This window comes from Athene noctua, chromosome Z (genome assembly GCF_965140245.1).
Source record: "Athene noctua chromosome Z, bAthNoc1.hap1.1, whole genome shotgun sequence".
In the NCBI taxonomy this organism is placed as follows: Eukaryota; Metazoa; Chordata; class Aves; order Strigiformes; family Strigidae; genus Athene; species Athene noctua.
Window position 1 is genome coordinate 29,667,987 of NC_134077.1, and position 14,878 is coordinate 29,682,864.

Below are 14,878 nucleotides of genomic sequence, written 5' to 3' on the forward strand. Positions count from 1 at the left end.
GCTTTTTAGTGGTTTGGGTTTTTTCTAAAATACTGTTCTTTTCCATTTTCTCTGAAAGAGGAGAAAATATTTGGCATGTGCTATGTTTCAAGTAGTGTCATCAGTATCCTGTGACTAGGACTGCAGGAGTATCCTTATCTTTCTGAGTCATTCTCAATTCTGCAGTCCTCTTGCTCATACTGCTGTCCTCTAGCTACCTGAGTTTAGTTTTTCACTGTGTCAAGTTCAGCTAAAACTGGAGTTCTTAATGTAACTGGAAATAATTGTGAAGACAATTATGGACAAATCTAGTTTGTTATAGAAGAGTGGACTTTGCAATAAAAACTTTAAAAAGACATCTTGGAAGGAAAGATGTGCGTGGGAAACAGTTAATAGCCTAATGAATTATTAAACTAAAACCTACTGCATTTTTTGCATTTTGTCAACAGGTTGAGTACTATGGGACAGTGCTTTACTTTTGAGGACTGTATGATAAGACCCTTACAAGTTTCTGTGTAGCTGGGATGTGGATAGTTACCTGTGGAAAGTCATCTTGTGTTCTACACAGATTTCATTTGTGTTTTAATTTTAAATGTGTGTTTTGAGAACATATGCCTAGATAGAAGAAGTAATTGTTAACATTATATAGAGGAAAAAAAAAGTTGGTTATTTCCAGTTTGTTTGTTTTCTTGGAGAGATTTTATGCTTATTTTAAACAGATTAAAATAAGGAGGTGGTTGGTGCCAGCCACACTGGCTTCACTAAGGGCAGATTGTTCCTGTCAAATTTGGTGGCCTTCTACAATGGGGTTTCAACGTCGGTAGATAAGGGAGGAGCCACTGATGTCATCTAACTGGACTTGTGCAAAGCATTTGACATGGTCCCACATGACATCCTTGTCTCTAGATTGGAGATACATGGACTTGATGGATGGACCACTCAGTGGATAAAGAATTGACTGGATGGTTGCATTCCAAGAGTTGCTTTGCAGTCAATTGCGCAGTGCCCAAGTGCAGAGCAGTGACAAGTGGTGTTCCTCAGGGGTCAGTGTTGGGAGCGACACTGTTTAACATCTTCGGCTACATGAAAATGGGACTGTGTGCACCCTCAGCAAGTTTGTCAACAACACCAAGCTGCGTGGTGCAGTTGACATGCTGGATGGAAGGGATGTCCCTTCCAGAGGGACCTGGACAGGCTTGAGAGGTGGGCTCATGCAAACCTCATGAAGTTTAACAAGGCTAAGTGCAAGGTCCTGCACATGGGTCAGGGCAATCCCAAGCACAAATACAGACTGGGCAATGAGTGGATTGAGAAAAGCACTGCAGAGGAGGACTTGTGGGGTATTAGTGGATGAAAAGTTGGGCATGAGCCAGCAATGTGTGCTTACAGCCCAGAAAGCTAACCATATCCTGGGCCAGCAGGTCAAGGGAGGTGATTGTCCCCCTCTACTCTGCTCTTGTGAGACCCTGCCTGAAGTACTGTGTCCAACTCTGGGGCTCCCAACATAAGAATGACATGGATCTGCTCAAGTGGGTCCAGAGGAGGCCACAAAGATGATCAGAGGGATGGAGCACCTCCCCTGTGAGGATAGATTAAGAGAGTTGGGGTTGTTCAGCCTGGAGAAGAGAAGCCTCCAGGAAGACCTGATAGTGGCCTTCCAGTACTTAAAGGGGGCTGTGGGCAAGATGGGGAGGGGCTCTTTATCAGGGATTGTAGAGGATGAGAGGCAATGGCTTTAAACTGAAGGAGACTAGATGTAGATTAGATGTAAGGAAGAAATTCTGTTTTGTTTATTTTCCCCATATTCTGCTTTGAGAAAAATAGTTCGTTATGTGGAGGAACATCTAAACCCTTCTATCTTTCTATGTGTTGATTTCTACCAGTTGCTTTTTCCTAATATATCTCCTTACCCTTCCAGAGATAATTAATTAAAAAAGAAGATATGGCAAATGAGGATCTGAGATAATCAGAGTACCTGCTTAATTTTAAGTACAATGAATTACTTAAGTACTGTGCTAAATTGAGCCCTTGTAGCATCAGCACTGCCAGTTTAACCGGAAACGTTAATTGTTCTTAATGTAAATCAGAGCTCACTAAAATGTGTAGATGAGATTTGTGGCTGTTTTTTTGTCGTGAGATTGACTGCTTGATCTTACTTAAATAAGCTGTTACATAAGTTCTGTACACACACAGATGTACACGTGTGTGTATACATATATGCAGATATACTTGGTAAGAATAGCTCTTGGGCAGAACCCTTTTTCTCCCCAGTTAGAAAGGAAAATATACAGATGGTTAGCTTCCTTTTTTGTTAACTTTACCACTGACCTTTATTGCATTCTGCAGGTAAGACTGAAAAATTGGCACAAACAGGTTGGATATCGCCTTTTCTTTTATGGTCTGTCAGAACTCTTAAATTGTTAGGAAATGAGACTTGACAGTTTGTGTTATTAATTGGAGAACAGTCTAACCATATTATGACTGACTTCAATCTAATGCCCCTCATCGGTTGACTTTTGTCATCCTCCAAGGATGCATCACTTTTTTTAAAAAAAAAAATAAAATGCTTTCACTCAAGTCTTCAGGAAATGTCATTATTTGAGGAATACAGAAAGTAGAATCAACAAGGCTTTAAACAGTTCTGTTCACTTGTCGAATGTAATTATATAATGAAGTAATGCCAAAGACATGGTAAATGAAGTTTGTTGGCAGACCTGACTTGGCTGCGCTGAATCTGAAATAACCTGCTGTGGAACTGTTTTGTTCAGTTCAGCCTATGTGTTTTCTAGAGGTGTGCGCAGTGCCACTTTTGAGTTGTTCAGAGTACAAAAAGACAAATATTGTCTTCCATATTCATATGTCAGACTTTTAATTAAATAGATTAATCACATTTAATTCTCTGAACTTAATGATTTCTTAAATGCTACATTTGTTTTGTTAGGAAAGCACAAGCATTTTTACTACATTAATTTTGAAAAGCATTTGGTAGAAGTGTTGTCTCCCAAGTAGGGCTTATCATCCCAAATAAATAGCTAGTTCTTATTACAGCTTTAGTAAACAACAGCTGCATAGCTAGATTTGAGATTTGAGCTTAAAACAAAAATATGTCTTTTTTTATCAGACATAGATAGAATTTTCCAGAACTAAAACTAACTGTTACTTAGTTTGAATTAAAATTTATTATAACAGCCCCTTCATGAACATAACCTCCTGACAGCTTTTATAAAAATTCAAATTAATGGAAGAATGAAAGTGTGACCTTAGAATTTTAATTTAGTTTAGAAGTCATTTAGTTATTTAATTTTTTCACATCCAGCAATCTTTATTTTCTTGTTCTCAAGAGTGGCAATTTGCTGTTAGATTTTACACGCTCTTAACAGAAAACTTCAGTATTGAACAATGATACTCTACTTTGTAGAATTCTGTCAAAAGCAACTCTCTTTAAGTTGTCAGGTTTTATTTAAAAAAAAAAAAAAAGGAATTCAGGGTCTGTTCCTCACTAAAAGTCTTTTTTGTAGTGTTGTAACTTTGATATTGGTGGCATTAAGGCCTTAGACAGCTCTTAGCAAAGAAGTTGGTGATACATCAAAGCTGCTCATCTCTACTTTTTCACAGTGAAAACATAGTTTCAACAACTACTCAGGAGTGGAGATAAGTGCAGACACAGCAAGTCAGAAAAGCAGCATGTGCATGTTCTTCCTGAATCTCATCTGCGGTGGGTTTATGTGTGTGAGTGGGTGTGTGGTGGCAGTCTTAGTTCCCCTTTTTTCTTCTATTTTTGTGAGAATTGAGGTAAGAGAGAACAGTAAGGGAGGGGAGCAGGTGCTTTCCATGGATGGTAATTCTTAGCCTGTTTCCAGTTGTCCCTTCCTGCTCATCACTTCACTCCGGCTGCCTTAGTGGTATAGTAGAGAGTAAACAGTTTGCTTTCCTGTCCCACCTTTAACCTGCACTGTGTATTTTCCCACACGCTCCTTGGGTGTCCCCTGTGGCATAGGATCACTTGGCAGTCCATTTGGCTTGCTCTTTTGGACTTGATTTGGTTTGTAGATTGCTAGATAAAGAGTTCTGGCTCTGGCGGATACTGCCTTCAGGAGATCTTGACTTTATTCTTCTCACCAGGTGAGATATCTTACCTATTTCTACTTCTTGGTGATGCTGTAAGATTAATTTCAGGTTATCTGTTCCTTCAGCGAAGTATTTGCCCTCTCCTTTGTTTGTATTGGACGGTCAAACTCTTACCCATCTGAAATACAGTCTTACATTAGTATGAAATTTCCAGTCTTTACTGTTTTCCTAAGAAAGGAAAGAGGATCGTTTAGAAGATAATTTTTTTAAAAGTTATAATAAATATGTGGTTTGGGTGAAAGTAGAATTACAGATAGAAATTTCAGATCCACTGATGCTATCTTACCGATATGTCTTTTCAAAAGGAGAAGTGTTTCAAAAAGTAAAAAACAGTGTAAGGAGCCATGGAGAAGTACTAGCTTAGTACTTGCTTTTCTAAGATTTGTGTACTTAAACTATGGTGCACTTTAGGATTTTCTTCTTGGTGTTTTTAGTGCATGTATCTGATTCTCACACAAAAGTGGTGACATGTCATCTGCATGCCACTATAACTGAGACTCACAACATTTGCTGTATTGATGAAGGCTACCAGGGCAAATAAGAGAGAGTTAGAGCTTTGTGTTTCAGTTTAAAAGCTCTTTTCAATTAAATTTGTGTTCAATTTGTGTATGCCATCATAGAAAACTACTAAATTCTTGAAAACCTCACTAGTGTTAGTTAATGTCATGTACTGATTTTCTCTGTACTTTTGGGAATATCGTACTAGAGAGTGCTCCACAATCAGTCACTGGATTTCACTGGAATCTGATGACCAAGAGGTAAGTTTTTAGTCCAGAAAGATGCACAGCCTCGTGTGTCATCCCTCCTGTATTATGGACTGCTGTCCAATGTACACATAAAGCAAATCTAAGATTTGATAATGAAAATGCTCAGGCCACACAAAGACAAGAGACTGAACTACAGTAGGCATATTCTTCATAATTTCTCAGGTTTATTCACATCACACTATATACAATACAATAAATCTGTATTTCTGTATTTTTACTAGTGAAAGAGAATATTTAACATGAAGCAAAAGTCTTCTAAAAAGGCGTGTTACTTTGGAGTTTTGTTTGCTTTTAATATTGGGAACAGCTACTCATGAAGCAGCTAAAAGAGAAGTGTATAATTAATACACTTGATAATCAATCGTGTTACTCTTAAAAGGGAAGGATAAGGGTATTTCTAATCTGTGTAAGATGAATCAAATGTCAAAAAAGCACAGAGTGTGTTTTAAAAAAAAAAAAAACCACCACACCACCTTTTGGGTGTGGGTTTTTTTTAAAGTTATGGATTAATCTGTCATGGGAGAAGGCTCTTGAAAATTACACTTCAAGCTAAAGAACCCATGGACAGATTCTAGAAAATGCATTACTTCACTGTTGCCAAATTTTAGTGAAGGTGGATCTCTATGTCAGTAAAGTAGGTTGTTTTTACCTCCCGTTAAGCTGTTGCATTATTTTCTTATGTACCAAGACACCACACACAGTTCTTGGCACGTTTCCCTGGTGCCTTGGCAGTTTGTCTACACAATAATACTTAATTTCTGGTTTACCTGCTTTGTTGTAGAGTATGTTATCTAAGGACTAGTAAAATAGATTGTGGTAAATTTGTTAATCTGTCAGAGGTTTTTGAGTGACTCCTACTCGTTTCTGCCAAGCATAGCTAAGTCTCCCATTTTCCTTTGTCTGTTTTTGCAGGCTGCCTTATATCGGCTGAGTGGGGATTGGAATTTTTTACATATTGATCCAAGTTTTGCTGCTCTTGGAGGTGAGCTGAGGGATAGCATTGTATTAATACTTGGATGATGTATGATGTAAATGTATTTATAATCTTTTTTTCACTTTGTATGTCTTTAACAAGCTGGGAAAAAAGCGTGCTTTTTTATAGCTGCTCTTAGAGTCACCATTAGATGTCTTCAAAGTTCTGCATGACGCTTCACTTTAAAGAGCTGCTTCTTGGAGGAACATGGAATGATGCTTGGAATCTACCTACAATGGAAACTTGTCTCCTACCCAGTTTTCCTTTTAGAGCTTATTTGTTGCCGCTATCCCGTCTTTACAATCTGTGTTTCATAATCAGAAAGAAATACTTGACCATCAAAATCTTCAGAAGGAATTCCATAAATTCTTTGATAAATAAATATTCCATCTAAATAATTTTGAGATTATGTCAGTGGAATTTTATATGCTTCTGTGTATTCTTCTCAATGCCAGAAAATCTCAGAAGGATGGGGAGTTAGTTAGCCTTTCTTTCCTATAAAATTATTTAACTGTGCCTCTTGCTACTGCAGTAGCTTGTTAATTTATGTGATGCTACATGCCAAAGCAACAGACCATAGACTGCATTAACTGATTTTTGCAGAGATGTAATTAATAAAGAAAGGTATCTTTTCTTAAATTTCTGTTGTAAAGATATTTCCAGAGTTCTTTTCAGGTCTTGCTAGTAGTATAGTGTGATTAGGCAGACAGCAATTTGATTTACTTAATTAAGAAATTTTCTTGAATATGTGTACTATCATCATAAACTTTACAGGAAAATACTGGTCTGTTAAAACTGGTCAGCAGTTTTCCAGTGACTTCTTTTTAATATAGAAGTTTCTTTGTGTGGTGTTCTTACCAAGATGAAGAGAGCAAAGCTATGCTTCCTTGTTCAGATCACACTTAACACACTTCCACAAATTGTCTCCTTTCATAAACACATGCTAATTGGTTAACTCTGTTTTTATAATTCTCTGTAAACTTGTGTTAATAAACAATTAGAAACAAATACCAGAGTCCATAAAGAGATTCCCACAGTTTATTAAACCATACTGTTTGTTTGTTCAGGTGATGCTTTTGGATAAATATTTAGATGGAATCTCTCAATTACACTTGAAGATGCTGGAGAAAAATACATATCAATAATTGAAACCCCAGTGTTTAAAATAATAATGATAATTCTGTAAAGATCTAATGAAAGAAGTAGAAATCTAACTGCTTAGACAAAGAGCACTGTCACTTAGTGAAAAATGAAATTAATTTTGTAGATGAGGTAGTCTTTTGGTCTGAACAGAAAACTGCTGCACTGGATTTTCGAACTGTGGCAGTCTCCTACTCAAATACCTGTAGTAAATGTTGGTTCAAACAAAAAAGAAAATTACTGTAGAGGTACTCCACAAATATTTTTTTCTAGTTATACAAAACCTCTTTTCTTTGGGCATATTCACACACCTTCTTGTCTTTAATCTCTGTAAATGCTCTCTTTGGCTGGCTCTCAACAGCATGCAGTGGAGAAAGCATTCCGTGTAATGCACTCAGGTTGTTCCAGGATTATTGTTAAACCTTCCTGTGGGTAATGTTTCAGAGGAGAAACACTACATGAAAACACCCGTTTATATTCTTGTGCCTTTATGCCTGTAGCTTCTGAGTATTTCTGAGATACTAGAAAGTAAAAGCAACATCTACTTTGTTTTCATTCTGGTCTAGATAAAAAGTAACTTGATTGCTTTACAGATTTTTCTTTGACTACGCATTAGTGTTGTAAAGAAAATACTGGAAGAATAGGACCACATATATTTGTCAGTTTCTGAGTTCTGAAAATGGTTTTAGGTTCTTGCATGGTAAATTGCGCTAAGCTTTTAAAGAGCTAAATGTCACTATAACATTCTGTATAATAGATACTGAATACTGATATTGTTACAGTAATGCCAGTAACATGTTTTAAAATGGACTGCATGGTATCCTTGTGCTTTCAGAAATACTCTGTGCACAGTATACAAAAAAGACAGTGTAATTAAGTTTGCATATTCAAATATTTTACAGAAAAGAAATGGCAGAATGATCAGAGTGAAATATTTACAGTGAGAAAACATTCTCATGATCCGCTAAAAGCGGGCCCTTCTGTCATGTGTTCTGTCCTAACCGAATGAGTCAAAATGTCTGTTTTTCATCCAAGACTTCTTGCTAGTCTTGTCTTACCTTTGGGCTGTGTCTCAGAATTCTCACTTTTCCCAGCATTGAGCTTTTTTGTCCCCGTCTTGAAGGTGGTTTCTTCTTCTTCTACATCTGGTGCTTCTCTGCAGTCTAGACTTTTCCTGTGTCCTCTTTTTTGGTTCATTGGCTTTGATTTTGCTTTCTTCTCCCAGCTGTTGTCCCTTGGGACAACTTTTCATGCAGTGCAGATGCTGTAAGGATTGTTTAGAGCTCAGAAAGAACAGACTCTTGTCAGCTGGGAGTGTCAGATGAGTTCCAGGCAAAGCAACTGGTTTCAGAGCCAAAGCTGGACAGACCTGTCTCAAATCCAGGTGTGATCAATTATTGTTAATGTGCCCTGTCAGGTCAGAGCAACCTGTTAAAGGATCAGGACATACTCAGTACAAGCAGCATCTTTAAAACTTAACTGTTGCAGTTTAGCAAACCTCAGTCCAGTTCGCAGAGGTTTATTTTGTCAGACTTTGAAAAGACTGAAAAAATACTCAGTGCTAATACAAAGATTATCTCTGCCAAGGTTCAACTCCTGCTCCAAAGTGTAGAAGTGCAAGGAAACCTGACCAAAGATGTTGGTATAAACAAAACACTGTAAATTTTTTTTGTTGTTTTTTGACGTGTTCAAAATGCCTGAAGGATTTTCAGGTTTTTTTCGACTTTGAAATAAAGAAAAAAAATCCTGAAGTGTGCACTGTATTAGAAGAGTTTTGGCAACCATGAATAGGAATTAAAAATGGGAAGCATCAAATGATCTTAGTATCACCACTTTTTAGTCATTACAATGCCTCTTACCCTTGATAGGCATACTTCCATGTAACTGTATCTGGTGTGCCTATGCATGTATTCTAAAACAGCCAATCTCCTTACTTTTCATTTTGTCAGCTCTACAGACAGGCATTAATTCTGCTTGTGAGATAGCATTGGCAGTGTTGGAGTGCTAGTTCTCAGTGAGCACTTTCCTTTGCCTCGAAGTAGAGGGAACAATCAATGGTAACAGACACTTTTTCAGTGAGATATATTACGTTAAAAAGGAAAAGGATTAACAACATTATTGGAAGAAAATATTATTAATAAAGTTTAGGTATTTATAGAAGCAACATGCAAACTCCTAATACTGTAAATGCTAAAATGTTACTTTTTGAAATAGGATTTCAGAAGCCTATACTTCATGGACTATGCACCTTTGGGTTTGCTGCTAGAAATGTTTTGAAGCAGTTTGCAAATAATGATGTGAACAGATTCAAGGCGATCAAGGTCTGTGTGTTCATTCTTTGCAATTATTTTTTTCTTGATGTTTCTGGTTTTGGTGCAAAAAAAAAAAATCTTCAGGGTACGAAAAGGCTTTTGCACTGTCTTAACTGCCTTTTACTTCTGCTGCATATGTTTTATTGCCTCTATGTGGTATGTTTACTTAAATATTTAGGCTTTCTACATTGGTAGTTGACTGATTTTTCTCGTTGCTTTATCGCATTCCAGTAGAGCCTGTGCTTTTAAGCTTTGCACATATGTGCGACAGATCTGTTCACACTCTCAATTTTTCTTCTCCTTTTTCAGGTTCGCTTTGCAAAACCAGTCTTTCCAGGGCAAACTTTACAGACGGAAATGTGGAAGGAAGGAAACAGAATCCATTTTCAGACCAAGGTCAGAACACGCTCACCATTGTGTGGCTTTAGAGAAAGATGTGTTGGCCAAAAGACTGAGGATGTGAGGGGAAGCAAAAAAAATGGCTTATCAAGCACACCACTGAAAGTGGTTTTGTAAAGAAACTAAGTGAATAGAATGAAATATTCTTACTTATTTTATGGTGTCAGTAAGATTCCAGTTAAAATACCAGTATACTTATAGGTCTAAATACACCCATTATATTAAATAATACAAGAACTCATTTGATTGTATTTTATTTTCTGTTTGTCCGCTGTTGAAGCAGTCATTCTCAGGTCAGCATAGCATAGTTTGTACATGTTTTCCGCAGTTAATCGTAACCTTGTATATGCATCTTTTTTTGACGTTTGTTTATCTTAAATCAACTCGATAGTTTTTGCAGGTAAACTTGTACAAATTTAAATTCAGTTAAACTTAAGCTGCATCTACACAGAACAACATACTTAAGAATGGAAGTTTCATAGCAGTTGAACGTGGTAACTGCAGTAGAACAGAGTTTACCCTTTTATAAAACCAGGTTTTACATTATTCTATTTTCTTTGGCATTGCTTTTAGCATTTTGTGTGGGTATCCTGTAATCTTCTCCTACACTTGGTAGGATACTTGCTGGGAGCTAAGGGTAAAATGCTCCATGCAGAGCTGAAAAGTAAGTTCTCATTGCTTCTGTTGTAGCATCCTATGACACTGTCACTTTCTTAAACTATGATTTTCTACTGGTATTTGTCAGTATATGTTGGTTTCTGCATATGCAATTTACATTGCTTTGGCTGACCAAAGTTTTGCAACCCCATCGCTGTAAAAATGTAGCTAGCATTGATTGGTGACTGCAGCAGCAGGGAGGATTAGGCAGGCAAAATCAAGTGAGGAGGGTTGTCATAAGGACATAGGATTGCTGTTTCCACAGGAATACAGTTTTGTGGAATAAATGTTTACTGAAGGAGGTAAATTTTGTTTGCAGACCTGATGAGTGTTAGCAGCTATCGAATTTCAGAATAACAACATCAATAACAACTGTATGCCAACTCTCCATCTCTGCTTACTAGTAATAAACAAGACAGTTTGCTGCCTCATATGAACTTTGGAGATTACTGTATTGGCGATGGCATAGCTATATTTAAAAGTAACTACCACCCAGTCCTGACAGAATTTTTAGATTTCAGGTATTTGCTTTTGAGAATTTGTGTGTGCAGTGTAAGTTAAAAAAATTCATTATATGCTTTCAAGCCCTTTGGAATTTCTAAACAGAGTAGGATGTTTTGTTGTGTTTAAAGGCTGGACTTGCTATTGTGCTTGGTTTAGTCATTGCTAGCATGTAGAGTTTTGGGGGATTTTGCTACAAGTTTTTCCACAAGTATGGAGTCACTTTTTTTCGGAGAGAAATTGCAATTTTTAACAGGATTCTAGAAAACCACTTTGTTTCAGCTGTTATGCAAGAAAAAGAATTCTGCACAATTCCTGTTAGATTAGTCTGAAGTAAAGCCATCCTTCTCCTTTAAATAAACTCTGATCAAGTCAAACTAAAAGTAGATGTATAACTCTGATATGCTGGTTTAAATCCACTTTCAGCATTGTCTGAAGGGGAGTGGCAGCCAATGACAAGCTGGTAGGCATGATTTGAGTAATTGAAAGACTCAATAATAACAATTACTCAAATTTCACCCGTGCAGTAAGCTAAGCTGTGGTACTGGATATTCCTCCGCTTTGGCTATTTATCATATAACTCTCTATATGCGTTGTCAGTGAATCATTTTGACTGTCTTCTGTTTGCGTATTTTTCATCTTTCTTCTTGTAATCTTTCTGTTTTTACAATGCTTAAAAAATTGTTTCTAGTGCAAGCTACAGTGTAAGGCACCTGCAGATAGTGAATACTCCCTAGATGAAGTCCTGACAACTGCATATCTACCTCAAGGAAAAACATTTTAGAACAATGTCTTTCTCAGAACTATTTATGAATTAATATTAACAGGAACTAGGGGTATTTATGAATTAATGTTAATGGACTGGAAGTAAATTTTCAGATAAATAAGGTTTTTCTACCATTTTGGAAACAGAAAAACAGCAATATTTTGTGGTATAATTTCTGAAGAAGATAATTACTTTCTTTGAAGAGCTGTTTGCAAATTATAGTATACTAACTTGCCTCAAAGCTAGAATACATTTATGGGTTTTTTGGTTCGTTTTTTTTTCCACTCCAGAACTTTTATGTTTTCTCTTGTCTTCATCTCTGATTTTAAAATACAAAGAAGAATCCTTGGTTGCCCTTCTGTTGTGACTTTTTGTGAATATATTACCTCTTTAATATAACCTTTTCTCTCACCACAGGTCAAAGAGACTGGAGAAGCTGCTATTTCAGGGGCCTATGTGGATATAGTACCAGCCTTGGATAAGCCTTCTGCTCAGGAGCCTCTGAAGGTAAACAGTAGAAGTCTTAACTTGCAAAGCAGCATAGTTGGGCTTTATTTCTGTGAAAAACATGTAAAAAATATTTAGCTCACTTACCGGTCTTACTTGAAGTACTTAAATGAGTATATGAGTTTGGAGATGGAAACACACACATTTAAGATACAGATACAGATACAGAGGTTCATGGATTTATTTGAGAGGAAAAATACAGTTTTAAGATACACAGAATGGCTGATGAAGCTTGAAGTGCTTGATGCCAATTAACTGTTAGGATAAGCATCATGCTATATGTTACAAAATAAATGAGTCATGAACCACTAAGAGCCACAAGTTTTGAGCACTTGCATAACTTACAATTTAAATTAGTCCCAGTAATTTGCGGCTGTACCTGTAAAATGAGCGTTTTGATTTTATTTTGTAGCTGTTGAAGATCAAACTCTATGTAAGTTGTAGATGTGTGTGACCTTTCTTTCACAGTCTTTTCAGAGAGACATGGGGGAGTGACAGGAAGGCATTAGAATAACAAAACAAATAAAAACTAGACAGTATACTCATAGACAAGAACAGTTTTGTCATTTTATCATTTTGAAAGAAGTCTCTTGATAGCTGTTTGTTCATGTGGTTAGGCCTAACACACAATCCACACTTTATATGTTATAAAAAAATCCTCTGCATGCATGCATTAAGCCTTGGGTACTGGACAAAAGACAGAATTGTACATGCAATGCTGAGGTTGTCCTGAGTTCTTAATGTGGTCTAAAAGACATAGGTGCATAGTGGATTGCCTTAATAAACTTATGTTTTTTCCCCATTGATTTCTGCTTGCAAAGGATGAAACTTTAATGCACTGAAGTTTATGAAGTACTGAGATAGTGACGTTAATATGAATCTTATGATATATTCCTGGAACCTGTTTGGTTTTGCTGGTTGTGCGTTGACAGAGGCAGATATCCACCAGGGGGAAACTAGCCTGAGTGTGTGAAGATTGGCAAATTTAGATGTCATTGGGAATTCTGTTATATAATGGAAAATGTTAGGCTTAACCAAAGAGGTGAGAAGATAGCAGCATGGGTATTGCATTCTCGTGTACAGGCAGAACAAGTAAAGTTTTAAGACCTTCTTTGCTCCAATTCCAGTTAGATGAACAATGTCACTGGAGCAGTTTGTTAGTGTAGCATTTTGTCTAGTAGAAATATTTGTTAAAGACAATGAAAGGCTTGCAAAATAATATGTTTGGAAAAGTTGAAAATGTAAATGTAGCTAATCCCACTCTTAAATGATAAACACATTGTGTCTACACTGGATTTCTGACTTGTGTTCATAGTTCAGTATGTTTTGAACATCCTCCATGTCAAGTTGAAGTAAAGTACCGCTACAAACATTTCTGTGTTCTAACATGACATTCACCATGGAAAAAGTGGCAGTGGTTCTCCTTCAAAGGGAATAAGGGGCAATTTAGAAGCCCTTAGAGTCCTAATTATAAAAAAATATCTTAAATTGTAGTTACAAATGACAAAAACTGCAAAAGCAAGATTTGAAATAATTCTCAAGGAAGAGTTCATGAAGCATTTTCTGCTTGAATGTACTCTTTAATGCTGACAGTTGCTCGAGGTGATTATTTATGGTGGAAGAAGTCTCAATTCCATTTAATAATTCTGCAATATACACTTTCCTGGACACAGTGCCTGAACTAGTGGACATATTTAGTACTTTTTAAATGGAGTTTTCTATTTTAAGTTCTTCATACTCACTCTCTTTTTTTTTTAAAGACTGCAGGGCTGCAGAGTGACCTTGTATTTGAAGAAATTGGTCATCGCGTAAGAGAGATTGGAAATGAATTGGTAAAGAAAGTAAATGCCGTATTCCAATGGGACATCACTAAAGATGGAAAAAAGGCAGTGCAGTGGAGTAAGTTGTAGCTTTTATATAATGCTCTGATGCATTTTTTTTAATGAAGTGAGATTAATTATACTCATTCTAATTAAACTGATTATGTTGAAAATAAGCGTAAGGTAGATGAATATTCACTGGGACCTAAAAATCTAAATGCATAATGAATGCATAAGTGACGAGGAGGTCAGGTAAAGTTCCTTGATGGCAGTTACTAAACTTCCTAGGAACATACTTCTGTAACTTGCCTACTTAGATGTAGGCATAGGCAAACCATCCTCTAGAACTTCAGTGCATTTCTGTTTACATTTTGCAGAATGGATTGCCACTGCACTTAGAAAAAAAGACTAAATTAGCCTACTAGGAGCTGTGTTACAGTAATTAGTCTGCTGGTGATGTAAATGCTAACTAATCTAAAACAAATAAGTGTTTATTTCTGCTGCATTGTTCTTGTGACTTTACTGAACATATAGCCCAATTTGTTTCCATTCACATTTTCTGAGATCAAGGTTTAGTGAAGGTATAGCGATGCTTACTCATTGTTTAAACATGGTACTGGGTTGATGAAGAGAGACTAAAGCTTGTAATAGCAATGGGTCAGAGCAGAACTGTTTCCTGGTGAAGTGATTTATACAAGTATGTGAAATGGTCTGATGGAGGCAAAATTACTTCCTTGAAAAACTTACCTTAAATTCTGTGCGTTCATTTTCTAAGGACATGTATTTTTGTAAAAAGCAGTCTAATTTTAGTAATTGAATCTATTTCATTGTCTTTGGAATTATTCAGGGTTTTTCTGCTAAGATGTCCTAAGTCATCTGTTAGCAGAATGTAAAGTTTTTCCAAAGGAATAAACTGTAGTCAGGGTGTA

The 14,878-nt window shown here is 36.6% G+C and overlaps 1 protein-coding gene across 5 annotated transcripts in view; it reads left to right on the forward strand.

The window, feature by feature from the left end:
* HSD17B4 (hydroxysteroid 17-beta dehydrogenase 4) overlaps positions 1 to 14,878 on the forward strand; it is a 63,562-nt gene that overhangs the window by 38,511 nt on the left and 10,173 nt on the right. For 3 of the 5 annotated variants that reach the window (XM_074932376.1, XM_074932378.1, XM_074932377.1), the window contains 5 exons: positions 5,787 to 5,856; positions 9,202 to 9,308; positions 9,609 to 9,695; positions 12,040 to 12,136; positions 13,897 to 14,028. In XM_074932376.1, coding sequence (XP_074788477.1) covers positions 5,787 to 5,856; positions 9,202 to 9,308; positions 9,609 to 9,695; positions 12,040 to 12,136; positions 13,897 to 14,028 — 493 coding nt within the window. Of the gene's footprint in view, positions 1 to 5,786; positions 5,857 to 9,201; positions 9,309 to 9,608; positions 9,696 to 12,039; positions 12,137 to 13,889; positions 14,029 to 14,878 lie in introns of all 5 variants that reach the window. The other 2 variants (XM_074932374.1, XM_074932375.1) reach the window with 1 other exon arrangement.